Consider the following 22,336-nt stretch of genomic DNA (forward strand, 5'->3'; position numbering starts at 1 on the left):
GCTGCCCCATACTGGTATAATAAGTTTCCATCATGGAGTACAATACCCCGTTCATTTGCTTTCCCCATAAAGGTAATTCCTGGAACTCCTGGTATAGGTCTTAAATCTGATCTTAATTCCTGCTGAAGCCTTGAATAGCACAATATATACTCAACTGTGAGGCGATTCGATTTACAGTACCACCACCTGCTGGCTTGCAAGTTATGTTCTAAGCGATGACAGTCACTGCACTCCGTTTACCTGCCTTCTTCCACATGGGACAGGTTGCCATTGGACAAAGTTGAGCTTGTCACTCAAACGCCGTACACTGCTCTTTGCGCGCCCTCATGTGGTGCCTCTGGCCCTTGCACGCTGTAGTGCGATCATACCAAGTTCATAATCATCTTGCATGTAAAGCTTGTTCTTTCTGTACTCTGACTTCACCAGTGCTAATGCAGGCTAGGTTCGAGAAAGGAAAACAGGAATGGGAGAGACAATGTAAAAGCATGCAAGGTGAGAAAAAAACAAGCATTTGGCAAGGTCAAGATGTTTTGCCTTTGTGACCTGTTGGCCATGATGCAGTGCGATAATGCTGTGCGGCTAAAGTAAAAAAAAAAAAAAGTATTGGCATAGCCAATAGGTCTCGCCTTTGGGACATTAGAAGTGTTTAGCCATGCAACAGTTGATGTTGCACCAAGGATATTGTGCTGCATGATTAAATATTTATAATGTCCCAAAGGCGAGACCTATTGGCTATGCCAATGCTTGTTATGTTTGTCGGTGAGAAGGCAGTCTCTTGTCCTTTTTACCTCTAGTGAAGTTCTGCTATTATGTAAAACCTAGAGCCTTTCGCCGACATTTTGTGTACATGTTGAGTGTGTGCTCGTTGGAGTGTGAGATACATGTATGGTACCAGGACTGGTTGTGTATGATTACTGAAGCCAGTGGGATTATTTTTGGATGCCCCTTGTCTTGTGCTACAAGATGGAGGATGAGCTTAGCTACGTTTGACTGCCTTCCTGTGGCTGGAGGATTTAATGAAGACTGTTATCAAGGTCTTGCTTTTTTGTTCTTACTGCCATTTGGTGGATGGTAGGAGTAAAGTTTGGGACTGCAGTTTGTTGTTCAAGCTGAGGAGGTTTTAGGCCAGACCCGCCCTTTTATCTGGGTCAGATTATTGGTTCAAGGAGGCTGATGACATGTAGGTGTAAAAAACTCGCCCATGTTTTAGATACTCCTGCTTCGAGCAGTCGCAGTGCTACCTGTTGTGAGAAGCCTGACTGCACAAATACTATTTCTGTAGACCAGCCTAGAAATTACATGTGAAAGGGAACCAACCTAAACTTGTTCTAAATCATGTAACATTTATTATCTTACTCTTTCTGGAAATAGTGTATGTAAGAGGCATTCCAGTCACCCCTTTTTAGGTCTCGCTTAGTCAGTGTGCATGTGCTGTTCTAGGAGAAGACCTTTAGAAATCGGTCATCTCCTTTTCAAGCACACTCGTGCTTGTGGTGGCATCCACCTTGCGGGAGCAAGCAGCGGCGCGCCGACCATCTGTTTTTAATTAGCATAGCTGTGTGCCGCTGGTCCCGCTAGGGGCATGCCAGCACGAGTGCTTCGCCATTCTTTTTTAAAAAGTCCTTTTAGCGCGTGCGCACCACTCCCGGGCTCGTTTTAGTTGCTTTCAGCCTGTCGCTGTTATTTTAACATTTTTTCATTTTGCTTCCCCCTTCCGCTTTGCGTTATCAGCTCTCTCCCCGCCCTCCAGGCACAAACAGAGCGTTTCCCTTCCTCTGACGCCAATGTCACGGCTGGAGACCAAACAATTCCTCTTCCAGTGCCATGTGTGCTTGTCCCTATTGCCTCCTCTTCTCCCGCGTTCTTCACCGGCCAACTCTGTGTTCCTTTCATATTCATCCCCCACCCTTCCCTGTGCTGACTCTGCGCTCACATCCCCACCCTCCCCTTTGTGTTTATTCTCCGAACACAGTGCAGCCTTTGGCACAAAGAGCAAACTCCTACTCCGGTGGTCCAACCATGCTCCGCGCAAGCCTTGTGAGACTTTCCTCCAGGCTCTCCCCAAGCCTCACTCTGTCTGCAGCTTGTCCACTGCAATGGCCATCCCGAAGGTTTAGGACAACAAGTTGAGGCATGTGCAGCATTGGCACTAAATACACTGCTGTAATGTAAAATGTAATTGTGTCTGAGTTTTACCAGATGACAAATAGCAGATAATCTGTGCCCTGAAAACACGCGGACAAAGCTTGACTAGTTGATCAGATGTTCATAAGACGAAATGCAGGCTGCAATGACAACTTCCGTGGCTATGGCAGACGTGCTGGTACTCTTTGTGGTAGCAGCTGTTCACATGCAGTTTGTGTTGAGCCATTATGTGGTGTTTTGTGTCACTTGCTTCGTCTAGGATTGTCTTTCGTTTGTGACATGTGGGGTTAATAAACGTGTAGAGTAGTGTGTGTAGTGAGGTGCACAAGTTAGTGTATCGGGACAAGTGCAGGATTAGAGGACAGTACTAGAGTGTATGTTGCATTTGTTCTTCTATTAGATTTATGCTTGCATCTGCCCATGGTCCTTGATAAAATCACACTTTCACTATAGTATTCTTCCCTGTATTTGGGATGGTGCTAAGTTCAGCCAAGCGTTGTGATTTTTAAAATGCTGTAGTGGATAGATCAGTTGAATAGTAATACAAGCAAATCTTTTGCAGTTGCACACAGGTGCCTACAATCATTATGCATGTGATTGGTTCAATTTGCATGTTTTGTCCGGAACAAAAAAACAGAGGCAGTATTCCTGTGTGCACACAGCGTGACTTGTAGAAAGTAAAGCATAGTAAAATCGTGAGCATTTATTTGGGCACAACTCTGTTGACAGATAATGCTGGTAGTATAGCATATTAGTATATCCAAAATATGAAACCTAAAGTACCTGCTCCTTCTTGCACTTACCCCTTGCATGGCTTTCCTTCGTGTCTTCAGCCGTCACATTCATTCATCCAACTTGATGCAAGTATTTCCACCTACCCTTCTTTGTATAGCCAATGCCACAACCCTCACTGTCTTCCACCCTCCATAGGCTTACACTGTGTACCACGCCTACCCTCCTCTTTCACCCAGCCTAGTTTACTCCTTCCTGCACGTGTTCTGTACTCACTTCTTTTCTATCCTTTCGTACCATATCTGCTTATGCTCTACTGTCCTCCTTAACCTCGTATACCTTGCTTCCTGTATGCTAGCCCCCCCCCCCCCCCCCGCTGTTCTTGCTCCAGCTGCTCTGCTGTTCCAACACAAAGTGGAAGCTGACTTCAGTCAATTCACTAAGGGTAATTAGGAGCACTGGCTCGTATATGGGCCACAATAGGAGGCCTTTCCCCCACCTCTAAAATAGGGATGAGACTGCTCGTGATAAAAGCTGTATGTACTAATTTGTAACATGACTCATGTTTTGTTAACTTTAATTACCGATCAGGGGTTATTAACGCAACTGTAGAGCACATTTTAAAACTCGGTCTATTTATATTTGGTCTTCAAAGTATCTACAGATAAAGGCTTAAAATGCCAACTTTAGGTTATTTTGCCACAGAGGAAAGCCATGCAAGGGGTAAGGAAGTTGCAGGAAGGAGCAGGTACTTTAGGTTTCATATTTTGGATATACTAATATGCAATACTACCAGCCGGGACATTAAATATCAGTGATGCTGGTCAAAAACTGGTCATGTGACAACCATTTGCGCAGGCAAAGTGCCTGTGCAAGGCAGGTCATTACACCCGAGAATTTATAAATTCCAATCCTGCAAGCTGAGTCATAAGTCTGTTCTCCTGATGGTTATGCTGTCATGGAACAGCTGCTGGTGGCAGACTATAACGGGTTTAGCTGCTTACTCTTGGCAATGAAGTGTTTCAGTCTCTTAACTATTGTGCATTTTCGACATCATTCATAAGCATTGGCATAGCCAATAGGTCTCGCTTTTGGGTCCTTATAATGATTTAGTTATGCAGCACAATTTCCTTGGCGCAACAACATCAAACGTTGCATGGCTAAACACTTATAAGGTCCCAAAGGCGAGACCTATTGGCTATGCCACTGCTTTTTTCCCAATTTATTGACCTGGAAGAAAGTGCTCCGTAGAGTACTCAATGCTGCTGTCCACCCAGGGCTGGTGTTTGCCTGAGCTAATCTCCCACTCCCAGAGCTGGGGTTATGCCTGATATCAGCACTTTATGCATGAAAAGCTGAGGGACTGTTTAATGAACCTAGAAGCTGGTCTGCTAACTGAGAGCGGGAATGAGTGCTGACTGTGCCGAAGGAGAGACTATGCAAGAGGGAAAGCCCAGTTTGCTTCCTGTATGAGGAGCTCCAGATGAAGCTGAAAGCAAAAATAATCAATAAAGGAGTGATCTGTGCTTGAAAGGAGGTCTCTCGGTGTCCTTGTGCAGTTCAAGAGTGACCTGTACCATGCCTGCCACTAGAAAGAAGTTGGTTGCGTCACCGGGGATCCGGACTATCCTGGTTGTCCTTGAGTTTGCAACTACTGTGACCGTCCATGCCACAAAAAAACCTTTCTCGAGACCACCAATGCTATTACCGAGAGCCAAAACTGCCGTAGCAAGTTGCTGCTGTTCCTATTTCCCCGCACTAAGGAGTCTGATCTGCAGACCTTGTCCTGAAGTTAGGCTGCCTCTGTGGTTTCTCTACACAGCGGGGCTTTGTTTACACAGAGGGAGAAGAGACGGAGGCTTGTGGGAGAGTCTCCTATTTCTGTGTGAGACTTTTGCATAAAGAAACCATTATAGACCGTTAACGGAGATGCTCAACAAAACTCTGAACTTTTTGAGCCATCTGCACCTGAGCCTAATCGTACCTATTTTCACAATGGGGCAAGGATGGTAATGGTAGGAAGCCTCGGCCTATTGTGGGGAGGGGAATTACCTGGGGATGTGGGGGAGGGGCATAGCGCCACCCTTTTAACACTGAACTTTGGTAAGCCTTAGTAGCCCTAAATTACATTTTTTATGAATTGTGTGGTGTTTAGTTCTGCTGTGGGATTAAAGTACTTAACATTTGCCTAAAAGATAAACAGTGGGCTGGACATTGTTTTTGTGTCAATTTATTTTTCTGTTGTAAGGTTTTGCCTCCCACACACCTGCTGGAGAAGCCTGTGACTGCTTGCGAGTCAGTTGCTGTGTATAAATATTTAACCTTTATAAAATTTTAGCCTAAAGTCCATGAGTAATAAAACATTTATATAAATCAACTCATTACAAGCTCAGTGTGAAAATATAGATCCGCCCCAGTAGTCATTCCTAAATACATTTGACGCAACCAGTTGCGCCTGTAGCCATGTCCATCCATTCATTGAAGGTATCATTTAAGATGTTGTTTACCATGAGTTTTCTTTCTTAACACTATTTACCTAAATTAGATTTGTCCCTGAGCCTTGCTAAGGCTGTGAGTAAAGTGTAATGCCTTTCTGCTAATGATCTGGCCCCAATTGTCAATTGTACATTTCCAGCGAAATGCTTCATTGTTTTTTGGTTTGTCATTTTTTTATTCTTAGTTGCATTTCTATTTATTTAGAATGCACAACAAATGCAAGAAAACTTTCAAGAGGCAAGGGAGTAGGGAGGGTTATGATGAAGGGCAAGTTTGAGGGTGATAGAGTAAAAGATGGCAACAAACTGATAAAAAGAATTCGCCATCTTGATTAGGCGTAGTTTGAGGGAAGATTAAGAAAAGGGCAGGATAATACAAATTGATTTGAGATTATAAAATATCAGGAGAGATGTTAATTTTGTTCTTTTTCAGCATGGCAGTGAGGGTCTTTAGGGTCAAGATATCTTTGCACAGAGGTGGTAGTGTTTCACACTGTGGCTGGTTCCATTTTGTTATAGAAAGATTGGTGTCCTTGTTGGAGTGTCGGTTTCTTTTCAGCTTGGTCTGTGTAAATAATTGTGAGGTACTTAGGGTAACTAAGGAGTGGCTTTCCAAGTGATACAGATGGTATTGGTTATGACGTCTGTTTTGATGGCAGGCTTTTTAGTTTGGTGCAAAAATAGAATATGTACTCGTCTGTTTTCACATCAAAGGAAGTGTCCCCCTTTCATGTGTAGTTTGACTAAGGGACGATGAGAGCATGTCGGAATGTATAGTGTAAGGAATATGACCATCACCACTGTAAGGCCTTGATGTATTTATTTACCTGCGTTCAGACCCTAGACAATAAATGTTTTCTCCTGTTTTTATTGATGCAATGTGGGGCTCATGGTGTGGGGCCATTTCTACATTTTATTTCAGATATCAATTCTCTTTCCTTTTATCATGATGGTGACTTTTTGTGTCTATATTACTTTCCTTATCCATGGTGCTGAAATCTAATACGGTGCTTCATTCTCAATCAGTGGGTCCTTGTAATCTGATTCACACTAACTCAGTTTGCAAATGGGACACTCTGTAAACCATTGACATTCCAAATAATGATTTTAAGCGTATTGCCCTTATTTAAACTGAATAATTGGGGGCATGGAACTTTGATTAAGTCTGTAGCCTTTACTGATTTGGAATTTTATTGTTCTGGCATTTGTCCTGCTTATTTTTTTCTTTCTGTGCAAGCAACCCATCATGCTTTCTGTGGGAAGCTGGCACTGTCTATACTATACCAGAATGAGGTATAGTGTGCACAGTCCAGTGGAACCCTAAAGGTAGGCAGAGGTAAAAGTAGATAGCACCTTACTCTATATTTATGGTAGTGTGGGCGAGCAGCAAGGCTTTATCAGAGGGTAGTGTTAAGCATTTGTTGTACACACTCAGGCAGAAAAGGATGTCACACATTCAAAGACTGAATTCATACCAATTCATAAAATATTTTGTTATTTTATTTCTAGAACCAATCCTGGTGCAGGTAAGTGAAATGAATGCATTTCAAAATCTTATGCAATGTTTTACAATTGAATGCAGGTTCAAATGCAGTTGATTGAATTACAGGTAAGTCAGTGTTTCGAAATTACTTTTCAGATAATTATGCACGTTACTTTTTTAGATTACTTTTCAGACTACTCTTGCGAATCAGTGTGATATTCCTAGATATCACACTGAGACATCTCCTAGACAAAAGGTAAGCAATTCACTTCTAGTGCATAGGTGTGAGAAAGTGCCATCTTTCTTGGATGGTATGCCCCCACTTTTTGCTGAATTGCTGAATGTACTTTGACTGAGTGTGCCCTGGGCTCCTGCCAATTAGGTGCCCAGGGCCTATGTTCCATCCCTAAAACAAACCAAACCCAAATTGGCAAACCCTGGCCACATGCCAGCCCCTGTTAAATGGTACCCTAAGTACCCTGGGCTTTGTGACCAAGGAAGGCCTCTAAGAGCTGCAGCACTCCTTGTGCCACTCTTAAAGGCCCTGCACACACACACACACACACACACACACACACACACACACACACACACACACACACACACACACTCACACTCACACTCACACTCACACTCACACTCACACTCACACTCACACTCACACTCACACCCTCCCCCCCCCCCCCCCCTCCTAGCTGGATGCCTTATGCCAATGGTGTGGGCGCAGGAGCCCTGTGCCCCTATAGTTCCCGGGCACTGTAAGTGCAGTGCTGCCATTTAAGAGTACATGGTGCTGAGAGCTCGTCAAACATGAGCTCCACAGCACCATAATGGCAACACTAAAGACTGGGAAGTTTGGTATCAAACTTCTCAGCACATTAAACCCACACTGATGCCAGTGTGGGATTTAATGTACCAAGCACCCCAGAGGGCATCTTAGAGGTGCCCCTTTAAACCTAACCTACAATCCACGTCTGCTCTGAGGCTGCCACCCAGCAGATATATAACAAAAAAGAGCAAAACAGCTGACCAAGGTCAAGCACTTAAAGTTTCATTAGGTGATAATGTAAAGTTCGGGTGCAACAACTCCCAGTACCCGCTGTTTAAAGATACTTGTCATACAAGGAGACCATAGAAAAAAGAAGGGAAGGTGCACTCAGTCATAAGTCCTTATTTAAGCAACACCAATATTTGGAGATACGTTTCTTCCTTTATTCGTAATCTTCAATAAGAAAATAGGCACACAGCCAACGCGTTTCGTTCCCCCAAGCCTTGGGAACTTCGTCAGGGCTGCAACAATTTATCAAAACAGACCACATAAATATACATATAAAATACATATAAGTGAGAATGGAAGACAATATACATAACAAAATAGGCCCGATGGGGTGGTAAGGCCTTTTCATTTCAAGCAGCAAAACTGTGGAATTCTCTACCCACAGAGCTACGACTAGGAACAAATAAGACTGTTTAGAAAGGCCTTAAAAACCTGGCTATTTACTAAATCCTAGATTGGATGTAGCTAATCTCTACCCTCATACAGCGCCAAGACGCCTCGGCAATAGTGCGCTTAATAAATAATTCAGTCAGCCCGAGCCGCGCGACTGTGCCCAGAGCTGGTAAGAAAACCAGACGCCTAAAGACACCCATGCACCAGACATCCCACGGCGTTGGGTGGCCCAACCGACTGTGTCCCAGCATCCTAACTTACTTCTCCATCCGGTAATCACCTCCAGAAAATCTTCTGTCTCCGAGCCTGCAGTCTTTGTCGCAACTGGAAGATCTGCAGTGAAAACAGGGTACTTGAAGCCAAAACAGCACCCTGCACCCGCCCGCCGCTGTGCGTGCACCTTTTCTGGGGACCACTGCGCCTTCATCGGCCTGGTCGCCCCCACGCTCCTCGTCCCTCCTGCTCCTGTGCCTCACCTGCTGCCTGTGCCTGCCTGATCGCCGAACGCTGTCTTCTCCCTCCCCCAGCGCCCCAGCCGCCGCAGGGCCGCAGGGCCGCCCGCCAAGCCCGCACTCGATTTTCCCGCGGCTGCCTGCCTGCGGCCCCGCCCCCCCGCCAGCCGATAGGCTAACACGCTCCCGCCTCCCAGCGGACCCTCCCCTCCCGGCTCCCTTCTTATGACGCCCCCAGAGCGACCGCGCAGCGGACGCGCGCAGCGGGAGCACCGATTGAGCGCCAAAGGTAAGCCAGTCTGCGCCCTTCCGCATCTGGACCGCGCCCAGTGCCAGGACCCCTGCCCCCGGACCCCTGGCCCCCGCAGACACCAGCCCACCCGCCGGACCTACCACGCCACCGAACTCTACGCACTCAACGCCGGCAGAATCCCGGGCTGCTATCGCCACCCCGAGACGCACCCACGGACCCTTCTGCTGCCATTCCTGCAAGTTCACCTGCATTCGGACCTGCACCACACCAGCACCGACCAAGCCGAACTCTAGCAGCAACCACCTCAAGTGCATCCTGCTAAACACCCGCTCCGTCCACAGACACGCCCTCGAGCTCTGGAACCTGCTCGACACCACAGCCCCAGACGTCGTCTTCCTCACGGAAACCTGGATGAACACCTCCTCAGCGCCCGACATCGCCATCCCGGACGGCTACAAGATCATCCGGAGGGACCGCGTCAACCAGACAGGAGGAGGCATCGCCATCATCCACAGGAACTCCATCCGCATCACGACCAACACCGACGACACCCTCGCACCCGTCGAACACCTGCACTTCCAGATCCACATCAACCCCAAGACCACCCTCAGAGGCACCCTCTTCTACAGACCCCCGGGACCACGCAACCAATTCAGCGAAGACATCGCAGATTTCATCAGCCTGCACGCCCTCCCCTCCGCTGACTACTTCCTCCTCGGGGACCTCAACTTCCACCTGGAGAACAACAACGACCGCAACACCACCACCCTACTGGACAACCTCGCCAACCTCGGTCTCAAGCAACTGGTGACCACCCCCACTCACTACGCCGGACACACACTCGACCCCGTCTTCTCATCCAGCAAGGACATCGCCTTCAGCCACGCCACCGGACTCCACTGGACGGACCACAGCTGCGTCCACTTCAACTTCAGAAGGACCACGATCCACCACCACCAGCAACAGGTTGCACGCAGAAGCTGGAACAAGATCACAGCCGACCAGCTCGCGACTTCCCTGAGCACGAACCCTCCCACCAGCGCAACGAACCCAATCCAGGCAGCCACCAACCTCGCGAAGTGGATCAGCAACTGCGCAGACGACCTCGCCCCTCTGAAGACCCCGCCTAGCAGACCCGGCAGCAAGAAAGCCCCATGGTTCACCGAAGAACTCAAGAGCTCCAAGAAGAACGGCCGAGCCCTCGAGAAAGCCTGGCGCAGAGACCCAACACCGAACAACATGACTGCCCTCAAGCTCGCCACCTGAAAACACAACCAACTGATCCACGCCACCAAGAAAACTGCATTCAAGGAACGACTGGACAACAACGCCCACAACAGCAAGGAACTCTTCAACATCGTTAAAGAGCTCTCCAACCCCAACGCCGGAAACAACGACATCACCCCTTCGCAAGACCTCTGCAACGCCCTCGCCTCCTACTTCCACAACAAGATCGCGGACATACACAACAGCTCTCAACCGACGCACGCCACAACTGAATCACCGCCCCCTACCACCACCCTCTGCGCCTGGACCCCGATCAGCACCGAAGACACCATCCGCACGATGAACTCCATCCACTCCGGATCTCCGACCGACCCCTGCCCTCACCACGTCTTCAACAAGGCCGACGCTGTCATCGCACCCCACCTGCGGGACATCATCAACACCTCCTTCGACACCGCTACCTTCCCGGAGAGCTGGAAGCACGCCAAACTCAGCGCCCTACTAAAGAAGCCATCAGCCGACCCTACCGACCTCAAGAACTACCGCCCCATCTCGCTGCTCCCGTATCCAGCAAAAGTCATCAAGAAGACCGTCAAGCAGCTGGCCGCCTTCCTCGAGACGAACGGATCCCTCGACCTCTCGCAGTCTGGCTTCCGGGCCAACCACAGCACAGAGACTGCCCTGATCGCAGCTACCGATGACCTCCGAGCCCTGCTCGACAATGGAGAAACAGCGGCCCTCATCCTCCTAGACCTCTCCGCGGCCTTCGACACTGTTTGCCACCGTACCCTAGTGCAGCGCCTCAGCAACGTCGGAATCCAGGAGAAGGCACTGGAATGGATCATCTCGTTCCTCGCCGGAAGGACACAGAGAGTCCGCCTCCCCCCGTTCAGATCAGAAGCCACCGAAGTCATCTGCGGCGTTCCTCAAGGCTCCTCGCTCAGCCCAACCCTCTTCAACGTCTACATGAGCCCCCTCGCAGCCATCGCACGCCAACACAACCTCAACATCATCTCCTACGCCGACGACACCCAGCTGATCCTCTCCCTCACCAACGACCCCGCCACCGCCAGAGCCAACCTACACCAAGGGATGAAAGACGTAGCCGAATGGATGACGACCAGCCGCTTGAAACTGAACTCAGACAAGACGGAAGTCCTCATCCTGGGCTCCTCACCCTCCGCCTGGGACGACTCCTGGTGGCCCCCCGCCCTGGGCAGCGCACCCAAACCAACAGACCACGCACGTAACCTGGGCTTCATCCTGGACTCCTCCCTCTCCATGACCAGACAAGTCAACGCCGTCTCCTCGTCATGCTTCAACATCCTGCGCATGCTACGTAAGATCTTCCGGTGGATCCCCACCGAGACCAGGATGACGGTCACCCAGGCCCTCGTCACCAGTTGTCTGGACTACGGCAACTCCCTCTACGCCGGAACCACCGCCAAACTCCAGAAGAGACTACAGCGAATCCAGAACGCCTCAGCACGACTCATCCTGGACATCCCCCGTCGCAGCCACATCTCCGGACACCTGAGAGATCTGCACTGGCTCCCGGTCAACAAGAGAATCACCTTCCGTCACCTCACCCACGCACACAAGGCCCTACACAACCAAGGCCCAGGATACCTCAATTTCTACGCTCCCACACGCCAACTTCGATCGACCGGCCACGCCCTCGCCGCCATCCCCCGGATCCGAAGAGCCACCACAGAAGGAAGGTCCTCCTACCTGGCCGCCAAGACTTGGAACTTCGTCCCGACCAACCTCCGCCTGACCCAGGACCACCTCGCCTTCAGGAAGCAGCTCAAGACCTGGCTGTTCGAGCAGTAGCGGACCCCACCTCCCCTAGCGCCTTGAGACCCTCCGGGTGAGTAGTGCGCTATATAAATGCTGTGATTGATTGTCTGCTAAACTGGATCCCCCTTTGCTCGTAGTCTAATATCAGGAGCTTTGCTCCCACAACCTGGTGGCCTGCTAGTGAGTAGCCACACCTATCCCCCATTGGATAACCTTGGGCCTCAGCACTCTGCACCCAGCCGCCCTAGTGTCGCTGAGGGCGTTTCGAGAGTGCATCCTGGATCATGGGGGAACCCTTATTTTAACCCCAGAATACCAACTCCCACAAATAAGTACTTACCTGCAAACCGTTAACTTAATTTTACTCCATAGGAATACATTGACTGTTTGTCCTGGAATTCCAAAAGTTATCTAGAAAGTAATCTGTTGCAAATAACTTGAATTTATCATTGAGCTCAATGTATTGTTGTGTTTAAAAATAGAGTTGCCTACTGCAACCACTTGTAACTGTTTACTAAAGTCTATTGCATATTGCAAAAGTATTTATATGAAACATCTACTGTTTAGAAAGTATATTTTAACTCCAAGTGTTGGTTATAAAATAAAACAAGCATATATTTTTTATATATAAACCATTGGCCTAGAGTTCAGTTATTGAGTGTATGAAACCATTTGCTGACTGAGTGTGTACAAAAAATGCTTTACACTATCCTCTGGTACTGCCTTACTGCTCGACCAAGCTACCACTTTAGTAAGGTTATATCTAACTTTAACCTCTGTCAAACCCTGGGGGGCTGTGGACTCTGTACACCCTGTACCTATTAAGGAACAGTATATACAGAGACACTTTCTCACAGTGCTTGGTACATTAAATCCCACACTGGCATCCGTGTGTGTTTAATGTGCTGAGAAGTTTGATACCAAACTTCCCAGTCTTTAGTGTTGCCATTATGGTGCTGTGGAGATCGTGTTTGACGAGCTCTCAGCACCATGTACTCTTAAATGGCAGCACTGCACTTAGTGCCCAGGAATGGACCTGGGTACTGTAGGGGCACATGGCTCATGCTCCTGTGCCTGATGCTGATGCATGCCAGTGCAGTGTAGGTGGTGGGCATGGCACCCAGGGATGTGTGCCATGTCGACTCTTTGTATTGTCTTGTACCCAGACACTTAGGCTGCCAGGGCAGTGTGTGTGTGTTTGGGTACAGGGCCTTTAAGGGTGGCACAATGAGAGATGCAGCCGTTAGAGGCCTTCCCTGGTCACAAGGCCCTGGGTACCTAGGGTACCATTTACCAGGGGCTGACATGTGGCCAGGGTTTGCCAATTTGGTTTTGAGGTTTTTAGGGAAGGAACATAGGCCCTGGTCATCTGATTGGCCGGAGTCCAGGGCACACTCAGTCAAAGTACATTCAGCATTTCAGCAAAAAGTGGGGGCATACCATGCAAGAAAGATGGCACTTTCTCACACCTAGGAGCTACGATATATACTCAAAGCCCTGGCGTTTCCCAGAGCAGCCAGAATTCGAAACATACAAGCTTTAGTTCTCCGATTTCATCCCAATCATTGGATTGCAGGTCGAGTTTATATGCATTTGCTGGGTATGATGGCATATTGCATCATGATCGTCCCCATGCCAGACTGCACATGCGTCCACTTTAGAATGCTTAGCCAGTCTGTGGAACCAGTCACACGGTCTATTGACCGATCTAGTGTTGGTAAACCGCTGTACTCCTCTCTCTGCAATGGTGGAACACACAAATTTGTCAAAAGGACGGCTTTTCATAGACCCGGTTCCACAGATAGTACTGACAGCGGACGCATCCCTCACTGGCTGGGGAGCTCATCTACAACACACAGTGCAAGGCCTGTGGAGTCGACAGCAGAAGTTGCTTTACATCAACCATCTAGAGCTGCTTGCAATCTTTCTAGCTCTCGAGGCGTTTCAGACGCACCTGGAATGCAAAGCTGTCTTGGTTCATACAGACAACATGACAGCTATGTATTACATACAAAAACAGGGGTGGGGGGGACACACACTCTTCAACTGTCACACTTAGCCCAAGGCATCTGGAGGTGGGCCATTCACCACAAACTTTATCTCCTAGCGGAACACCACCCAGAAGTGAACAACCAGATTGCAGATCTCTTCAGCTGACAAATTCACAAATGGGAACTGCACCCTTAGGTTCTCCTGCCAGTCGAAGGGCAATACACTATGGATGAACTAGTCGGGGATATTTGCCTACGCTTTTCTGCCTCTCCCACTCATTCCACTAGTGGTTCAGAAGCTCAACATTCCACTCTAATCCTAGTAGCTCCCACATGGACACGTCAACCATGGTTCACAACCCTGTTGGAGCTATCTCTAGTCTCACATCAAAAGCTACATTTAACCTCCAGTCTCCTCACACAGAACCATGGAGAAATCAGACACCCAGCTCCCAATCAACTGAACCTCTTGATCTGTCACCTGAAGTATTTGGTTACTTAAAACTTCCACCAGAATGTATGAATATCATTAAGGCTAGAAAAACTCCTATGAGGGCCTGCTACGCAGCTAAGTGGAAGAGATTTGTTATCTACCGTGGTAACAATCATGTCAACCCTCTTGATGCTTCCATACAAAACATCACATGCTATCTGTTACACTTGCAACAGTCAGCGTTGGCTTATACATCTATCAGACTACACCTAGCAGCAATTGCTGTATATCTACAAAATAGATAGCATTTGTCGTTATTTAGAGTACCTCTGATCAAAGCTTTCATGGAAGGACTAAAAAGTCATACCACCAAAACTTAAACCAGCTCCAATGTGGAATCTTAATATAGTCCTTACAAGGTTGATGGGCCCACCTTTTGAGCCCATGATTAAATGTGAGATACTTTTCTTTTCTTGGAAAACCGCTTTCCTCATTGCAATCACATCATTCAGGAGAGTGAGTGAATTACAGGCATTAACCATAAAAGAAACATTTTTCCAGCTACACAAAGACAAAGTAGGTCTTCGTACTAATCCTAATTATTTTTCCTATGGTCGTATCTGCATTTCACATCAGTCGATAAAATTACCTGTATTCTTACTTCAGCCTAATTCAGTTGCATATAGAGCTCTACACCCCTCAGATGTTAGAAGAGCACTCTTGTACTAAACTGAAAAGACAAAATCTTTTCGTAAAACGAAACAGCTCTTTGTTGCTTTTGCACCACCACACAAGGGAAATCCTATCGCCCAATCAGGTATTGCAAGGTAGATTCTTAACTGCATTCAAACATGCTATACGAAAGCAAAGAGAACTCTAACTGTACCCCCTAGGGCACATTCCACTCGTAAGCTAGGGTTCACTATGGCGTTTTTAGGAAATATTCCTACTGTTGACATTTGCAAAGCTGCAACATGGTCTACACTGCACACATTTGCTAAACATTATTGTGTAGATGTGTCGGCAAGACCACAAGCCAATGTGGGTCGAGCAGTACTTCAAACACTATTTCACACAACTCCAACAGCTGCAGGTTAGCCACCGCTTTGGGAGAATACTGCTATATAATCTATGCACAGCATGTGATCTACAGCTCGCATGCCTTGAAAGGATAATGTTACTTACCCAGAAAGCATCTGTTATTGGCATGTTGAGCTATAGATTCTCATGCGCCCACCCACTTCCCCCGATCTGTGGCTGCTGTATTTCTCTATATTAATTTACATACATACGCATGGACATCTCTATTCTTTACTATTACTCCATTCTCACCCTCTGCGGGAAAACAGTCTAACAATGGAGTCGATGCCCATGCACACTCTCACCAAAAGGATTCACCAATATTGTGATTGGAAAAGACTTCTTCAAAGAAAAACAAAGTGCAAACATCCAGACCCAACACTAGATGGCGGGTTATCACAGCATGTGAATCTACAGCTCTACATGCCAAGAACAGATGCCTACTGGGTAAGTAACATTATCCTTTTCTCCATAGGAATATATTGACTGTTTTTTCCTTGAAAATTGTTCAAAGTGTGGAGTTTGTTTGTATGGAACATTGACAAAACTGCAAATGTACTAAAAGTGATTTACTTACCTTTTGTCTAGGAAATGTCTGTGTGATATCTAGGCATATCACACTGATTAGCAAAAGTAATCCAATAAGTAATGTACAAAGTAATCTGAAATAGAATGTTCAGGAATTTCAAAACATTGACTTACCTGTAATTCAATCAACTGCATTTGAACCTGCATTCAATTGTAAAACATTTTATAATATTTTGCAAAGCATTTATTTCACTTAACTGCACCATGCCTTTCTTGGTTCTTGAAATATATTAACTAAATAAAATTTTTGATACAAACAAATTCGTCAGAGTTAAGTCTTTCAGTGTGTGACATCATTTGCTGATTGATTGTGTACAACAAATGCTTAACACTGTCCTCTGATACTGCCTTACTGCTCGCCCACACTACCACAAATAGAGTGTGTGATGCTATCTCACTTTTCCTCTGCCTACCTTTGGGTTTCCACTGGACTCTGTGCACAATATACCTCACTTTGGTATAGTATATACAGAGCCATCTTCCTACAAGTAGTGTTATAGTTTTGCTCTAGTCAATGTGTCTTAAGCTACGTCATATCTCTCAAAAATAGCTATCTCCTGTCAAACAAGACATTTGCTTTTTCTGTCAGTTTGATTTATTTTTTAGTTTGCATAGCTCATCAATAAGCTATGGTTAAGACTGGTCAACAAGTTGCATTGCCACTGGTTTTGATGGCAAATTAATCAGGGCCAGAAGACGACCTACTTTTCAGACACGACTACAGACCTGCAAGGCTAAATCCTGAAAGAAAATTGGGAAGAAATAATCAGGACTCAGTATGTGTATTGTTAAAATGGCAATATAGAAAGGTAGTATATTTACCACAAGCCCAACATTATGAACACCTACCTGTGGGTAGGGTACCTCTTGACCTATCACCAGTCCTAAAAAAAGTAAATCAGTTAAGAGCATGCAAGCCCATAAAACCCCATTAATATTTTACAAACGCCCTCTGATTAGCCATTCTAGTGGTGTAAATCTTCAAGTGTTTAATCAGTTCATAGGAAATGGTGCCTAATTAAAAACAGAACGAGGTAGTTGGACCACAAATGTCACATACCAAAAGAAATTGCTTCTCTTGAATACTCAACAAAGTCAGGTACACATGTATGATAGTAGGTGTGTCCCCACTCGCAACTTGCACTATGGTGCTCATGCTCATCTGAACCCAATTAGTGAGATTCAGTATGTGACCGGTACACAAACAATGTCTGCATATTAGTTGGACCACGAATGTGTTATACAAAAAGGAAGGGGTGCCCAGAGCTGGAGTGCCCTGTGCAAGTTCAAAAGTTGGTTTACTTGGGACACATTAACAGCATCTGGTAATGATAGTGTAATCCTACAGGATACCACATACTTGTGGAAAGCAATTTTCTTGCCTTTGGATATGACCATTTTACTCCAATAACTAGTCTCCCCTTGGCAATTATCACTAGTGCTGCAGTTCAGACTAATAATCAATGCAGCTGGCATTATTGCAGTAATTAACTTTGTTTTTAGGTGAGGCTGGACATTAGAATACATGTATAATTGTTTTCTATGGCTTTTCTGGAAATATTAAGGCATGTGCACCGCAATATTACAAATGTGAAAAAGTAATTTGATCTTACTTTGTTTTTCTTTCAAGGGACCAGCTACTCTCCACAAGAAAACTCACATAACCACAGTGCTGTTAGTTCAAATTCACATTCTTCTAATCCTAGCAGTAATGCAAGCAAAAATTCAGATTCTGTAAGTATTCTTTTCCCACTTACATTTAGTGAAAGGAATAATATAAGAATTTAACAATGCCATATTTTGAGGTGTTTACATTTTTATTGTATAGCTTATTGTGTACTGTGCAATAACGGAGTTTATCTGAAAGAGACAATTAGTTATGGATTCCTCACCGTAGAATTACCCCCAGGCGTCAGACTGGATCCAGAGTTTTTTTTCTTCAGCAGTACCCCTGCGCGTGGGTAGGTCGCGTCAGTCGACTCCACGTTCGTAGGTGGCGTTGTGGTCGCCGGAATGACGTTGCGGTATCTACTTAGATGCCGCCCCTGCACGCTGACGTCAGTTCTTCTTTTTCTGTGCCAGCCTAGTGCAGATCCGGAGAGTGCGGTACCTCGAGTCACTTTTTGACTCTATTTTTGCGTCTTTTTGTCAACTTATTTTTGAGTCATTAAGATTACTGGTACACAGGGATGTCATCTCGGCGGACCGGCTTCAAGCCTTGTGACTCCTGTCGCAAACTGATTTCGGTAACGGGCCCCCATCTTGTGTGCCACTGGTACCTGGAGTGCGACCACGAACCCAAGTCGTGCACCGACTGCCGGGCCACGGCTCCGAAGTCTTTGCTGAAACGGTCCCGAAAGCTTCTGGAGGCCCGGCAGTCGGCTCTGCGCTGATCGAGGTCCCAGTCTAGAGGGAGTTTTTCGGGACCTGTCGCAGTGCCATCACCACTCCTTGTCGAAATCTTCGTCTTCAGTTAAGTCCAAGCACAAAAGGAAGGCGAAGAAGCATTTTCCCAGTCCGTCGGCCGATGTGATGTGGAATGCGGGTGGTAGTCGCCTTGCTCCGCCCGTGGAGCCTGTTGCGTTGACCCCGAGCTTCCCTCCCTTTCCGGAAGCCGGGACGATGCCTGCCCAACTTCATAGCTTTTACGAAGCTCTTCATTCTATTTTTAGGCAGCCTGAATCCGCCGGTGCACCTTCGGGCCCCGTGGACTCTGCTCGGGGCTCTAGGCCTTCGATGCCGGTGGCTTCGGCCCCGGCGCTGCAGGATCCAGGCCTGGATCCAGATCGGCGCCGGTCGACCTCTAGACACCTCCTCTGTCGCTGAATTCATTGGTGACACCTCTGCCCCCGGTTGTGGACCCTGAGCCAGACCGACGTTGCTTGACGTCTGAACCGGCGCTGACTGGTACTTTTGCACGCCTGTTCTCCCCTTGTGTTTCCTATCGCCCTGAGTGGCTACCAGAGGAGGGTGAGGAGGACTGGCAGGGTTTTTTGGACCCTCTGGCAGACCAGTTGGAATACCCTGACTGGAGAGAGGAGTTGGGTGAGGCCAGTGGTCTGGACACTTCAACAGACCGTTGTGAGAAAGTGCCCACTTTCTTGCATGGTATGCCCCCACTTATTGCTGAATTGCTGATGTTCTTTGAATAAGTGTGCCCTGGGCTCCTGCTAATCAGGTACCCAGGGCCTATGTTCCTTCCCTAAAACTACTGGATTGAAGCCAAATCCCATTTGGCATATCTGGCCACATGTCAGCCCCTGGTAAATGGTACCACAGGTACCCAGGGCACTGTGACCAGAGAAGGCCTCTAAGGTCTGCAGCACTTACTATGTCACCCTTAGAGGTCCTTTACCCTGACACTCACTCACTGCCATGCCCACAAACCACTGCTCTGGCATACATCAGCCACCCCTCTAGCTGGGTGCCCTATGCTAGTGGTGAGGGTACAGGTGCATGAGCCCTGTACCCCTACAGTGCCCAAGTCCATTCCTGGGCATTGTAAGTGCAGAGCTGCAATTTAAGAGTACATGGTGCTGAGAGATCGTCAAACACGAGCTCCACAGCACCATAATGGCAACACTGAAGACTGAGAAGTTTGGTATCAAACTTCTCAGCACATTAAACCCACACTGATGCCAGTGTGGGATTTAATGTAAAATGCACAATAGAGGGCATCTTAGAGATGCCCCCTGAAACTCAATCAACTTCTAGTGACCTGAGTGAGTAGCTGCGTAGGCTGCCACAGACAGACATGTTTTTGGACCCCTGGGTCGAGAGCCTGCTGCTCTCGGGGGGGATGGGGGTGGCTGAAATAATGCACATCCTGGGACAAGGTGACAAGCCTCCTCCCCCATTATGGTACAAAAGGGGGTGGTGATGGACGGAGCATCAGAACCAATCAAACACTCACACCCAGTTAACAGATCTGGGTTTAATCCATAACCGTTCTTTAGCCCACTCTGCCACCCCAGTTCAGACATGGCCATATGCAAATCAGTCTGACCCTGTGCCTCATGGGAACAGTCCAGCCCAAACTGCCAAGCCATGCCTTCCCTGGAACGGAAACAAGCTTCCTAGGACCGGTTTCTGGCAGTTCAGCCGTCTTCAGCCAGGCTTGCTTGAATTCAGTGGCAAAGTGAGCAAGGGACTCACGTCTGAGCATACCCTGCCAACTTATGGCGAACAAAGCGGTACAAAAGGGGGTGGTGATGGACGGAGCATCAGAACCAATCAAACACTCACACCCAGTTAACAGATCTGGGTTTAATCCATAACCGTTCTTTAGCCCACTCTGCCACCCCAGTTCAGACATGGCCATATGCAAATCAGTCTGACCCTGTGCCTCATGGGAACAGTCCAGCCCAAACTGCCAAGCCATGCCTTCCCTGGAACGGAAACAAGCTTCCTAGGACCGGTTTCTGGCAATTCAGCCGTCTTCAGCCAGGCTTGCTTGAATTCAGTGGCAAAGTGAGCAAGGGACTCACGTCTGAGCATACCCTGCCAACTTATGGCGAACAAAGCGGTACAAAAGGGGGTGGTGATGGACGGAGCATCAGAACCAATCAAACACTCACACCCAGTTAACAGATCTGGGTTTAATCCATAACCGTTCTTTAGCCCACTCTGCCACCCTAGTTCAGACATGGCCATATGCAAATCAGTCTGACCCTGTGCCTCATGGGAACAGTCCAGCCCAAACTGCCAAGCCATGCCTTCCCTGGAACGGAAACAAGCTTCCTAGGACCGGTTTCTGGCATTTCAGCCGTCTTCAGCCAGGCTTGCTTGAATTCAGTGGCAAAGTGAGCAAGGGACTCACGTCTGAGCATACCCTGCCAACTTATGGCGAACAAAGCGGTACAAAAGGGGGTGGTGATGGACCGGGTTTACCAAGGGGAAGCTTCAAAGGCATGCCGCCCACTTTGGGCGAGAGAGCCGGCGGGAAAAACAAGTGGGGGGAAAGAGGTGTGCCAACCTCTGCCAACTCAGCTCCTCAGGTGGGGGAGGTGAGGTGAAGCACAACTGAGTCACACCATCTTGAGGATGGGGGGACCTAGCCAACCAGGGACAGGCGCCTGCCCCCCTCCCTCTGGAGGGTGGCACGATGGGGGGTGTAACCACCCCAGGGAAGCGACCCATTGGTGCCTGCCCTTACCTACCTGTAGCTCTCCTAAATCCAGTATGTAAGGAGCAGCCTGAACCTTGCTTCCTCAGATCCAGCGTGACAACAAGAAAAAAAGATGGACCGAAGAGCTGTGCAGCCAGCTAACAAGAGGAAGACGCACACTGACTTGGCCCATCTCTGCTCGAACCTGCTCCTGCAAAATCCTGGGGTGTCCTGCACCCAGCAACCTCAGAAACCCTGGAGGACCTGCCTGCCTTCACTTCCAAAGACTGCTTCTCCTGTGAACACCGGAGTTGTTCAACTGCAACCTCTGGCAGCAGCCAGAGACCGCGTATCCAGCCCCCTCTGCGCTCGCCGAACCGAGTGGAAAAACACAATGAGGAGGTCCCACCGGCGATCCTGACCCGAAATCCGGCAACCCCTGACCTGCCTCAAGCCTCCTGCTGATGCCTGCAGCCTAAATCCAGAAGGCCCCCCTGACCGCGTCCCGGAGCTGGTAAGAAGATCCAACCCCAAAAGGCACACCTGCACTAGACGCCCCACGGCTTTGTGTGCCCAAACCAACGGTGCCTAACCAACCCTTAACTTCCCAACTTACCTCTCAAAGTGGTGGTCGCACCCAGATGTATTTCGTCTCCCTTCCTGCAGTGTTTTTGCAAACCGGAGGTTCTCCATTGAAAACTGGGCACCCGACCTCAAAACAGCACCCTGCACCTAGTCGCCCTAGTGCCGCTGAAGGTGAAACAAAAGTGCATCACTGACCCTGGGGGACCCCTAAGTCTAACCCGAGAACCTTAACTCCCATAGTTGATTACTTACCTACAAACCGACAACCTGTTTTTCCTCCATAGGATAACATTAACAATTTTCTTTCAAAAAGTTTCTAAGTGTGAAGTTTTGAAATCTAAAAATATTCTTAAAAAATCGCACAAATAACCAAAACTTATTCACTTACCTGTTTTGCAGGAAATGTCGCAGTGCTGAATCCAGGTATCCAGCACACCCGTAATTTACTGAAAAAGCCTATTCATTTCAGTGTACTGTATTTGCTAAGTGTTGCAACCTGCTGCATCCCCTGTAAA

The 22,336-nt window shown here is 47.8% G+C and overlaps 1 protein-coding gene across 12 annotated transcripts in view; it reads left to right on the forward strand.

The window, feature by feature from the left end:
• WAC (WW domain containing adaptor with coiled-coil) overlaps positions 1–22,336 on the forward strand; it is a 600,841-nt gene that overhangs the window by 74,817 nt on the left and 503,688 nt on the right. For all 12 annotated transcript variants that reach the window (XR_014970123.1, XR_014970125.1, XR_014970124.1 and 9 more), the window contains exon 4: positions 17,760–17,863. Coding sequence is in view for 9 of the 12 variants with exons in the window: in XM_085631783.1 (XP_085487909.1) it covers positions 17,760–17,863 (104 nt within the window). In the remaining 3 variants the exon portion in view is untranslated. The remainder of the gene's footprint in view (positions 1–17,759; positions 17,864–22,336) is intronic.

This window comes from Triturus cristatus, chromosome 10 (genome assembly GCF_964204655.1).
Source record: "Triturus cristatus chromosome 10, aTriCri1.1, whole genome shotgun sequence".
Taxonomy (NCBI): domain Eukaryota; kingdom Metazoa; phylum Chordata; class Amphibia; order Caudata; family Salamandridae; genus Triturus; species Triturus cristatus.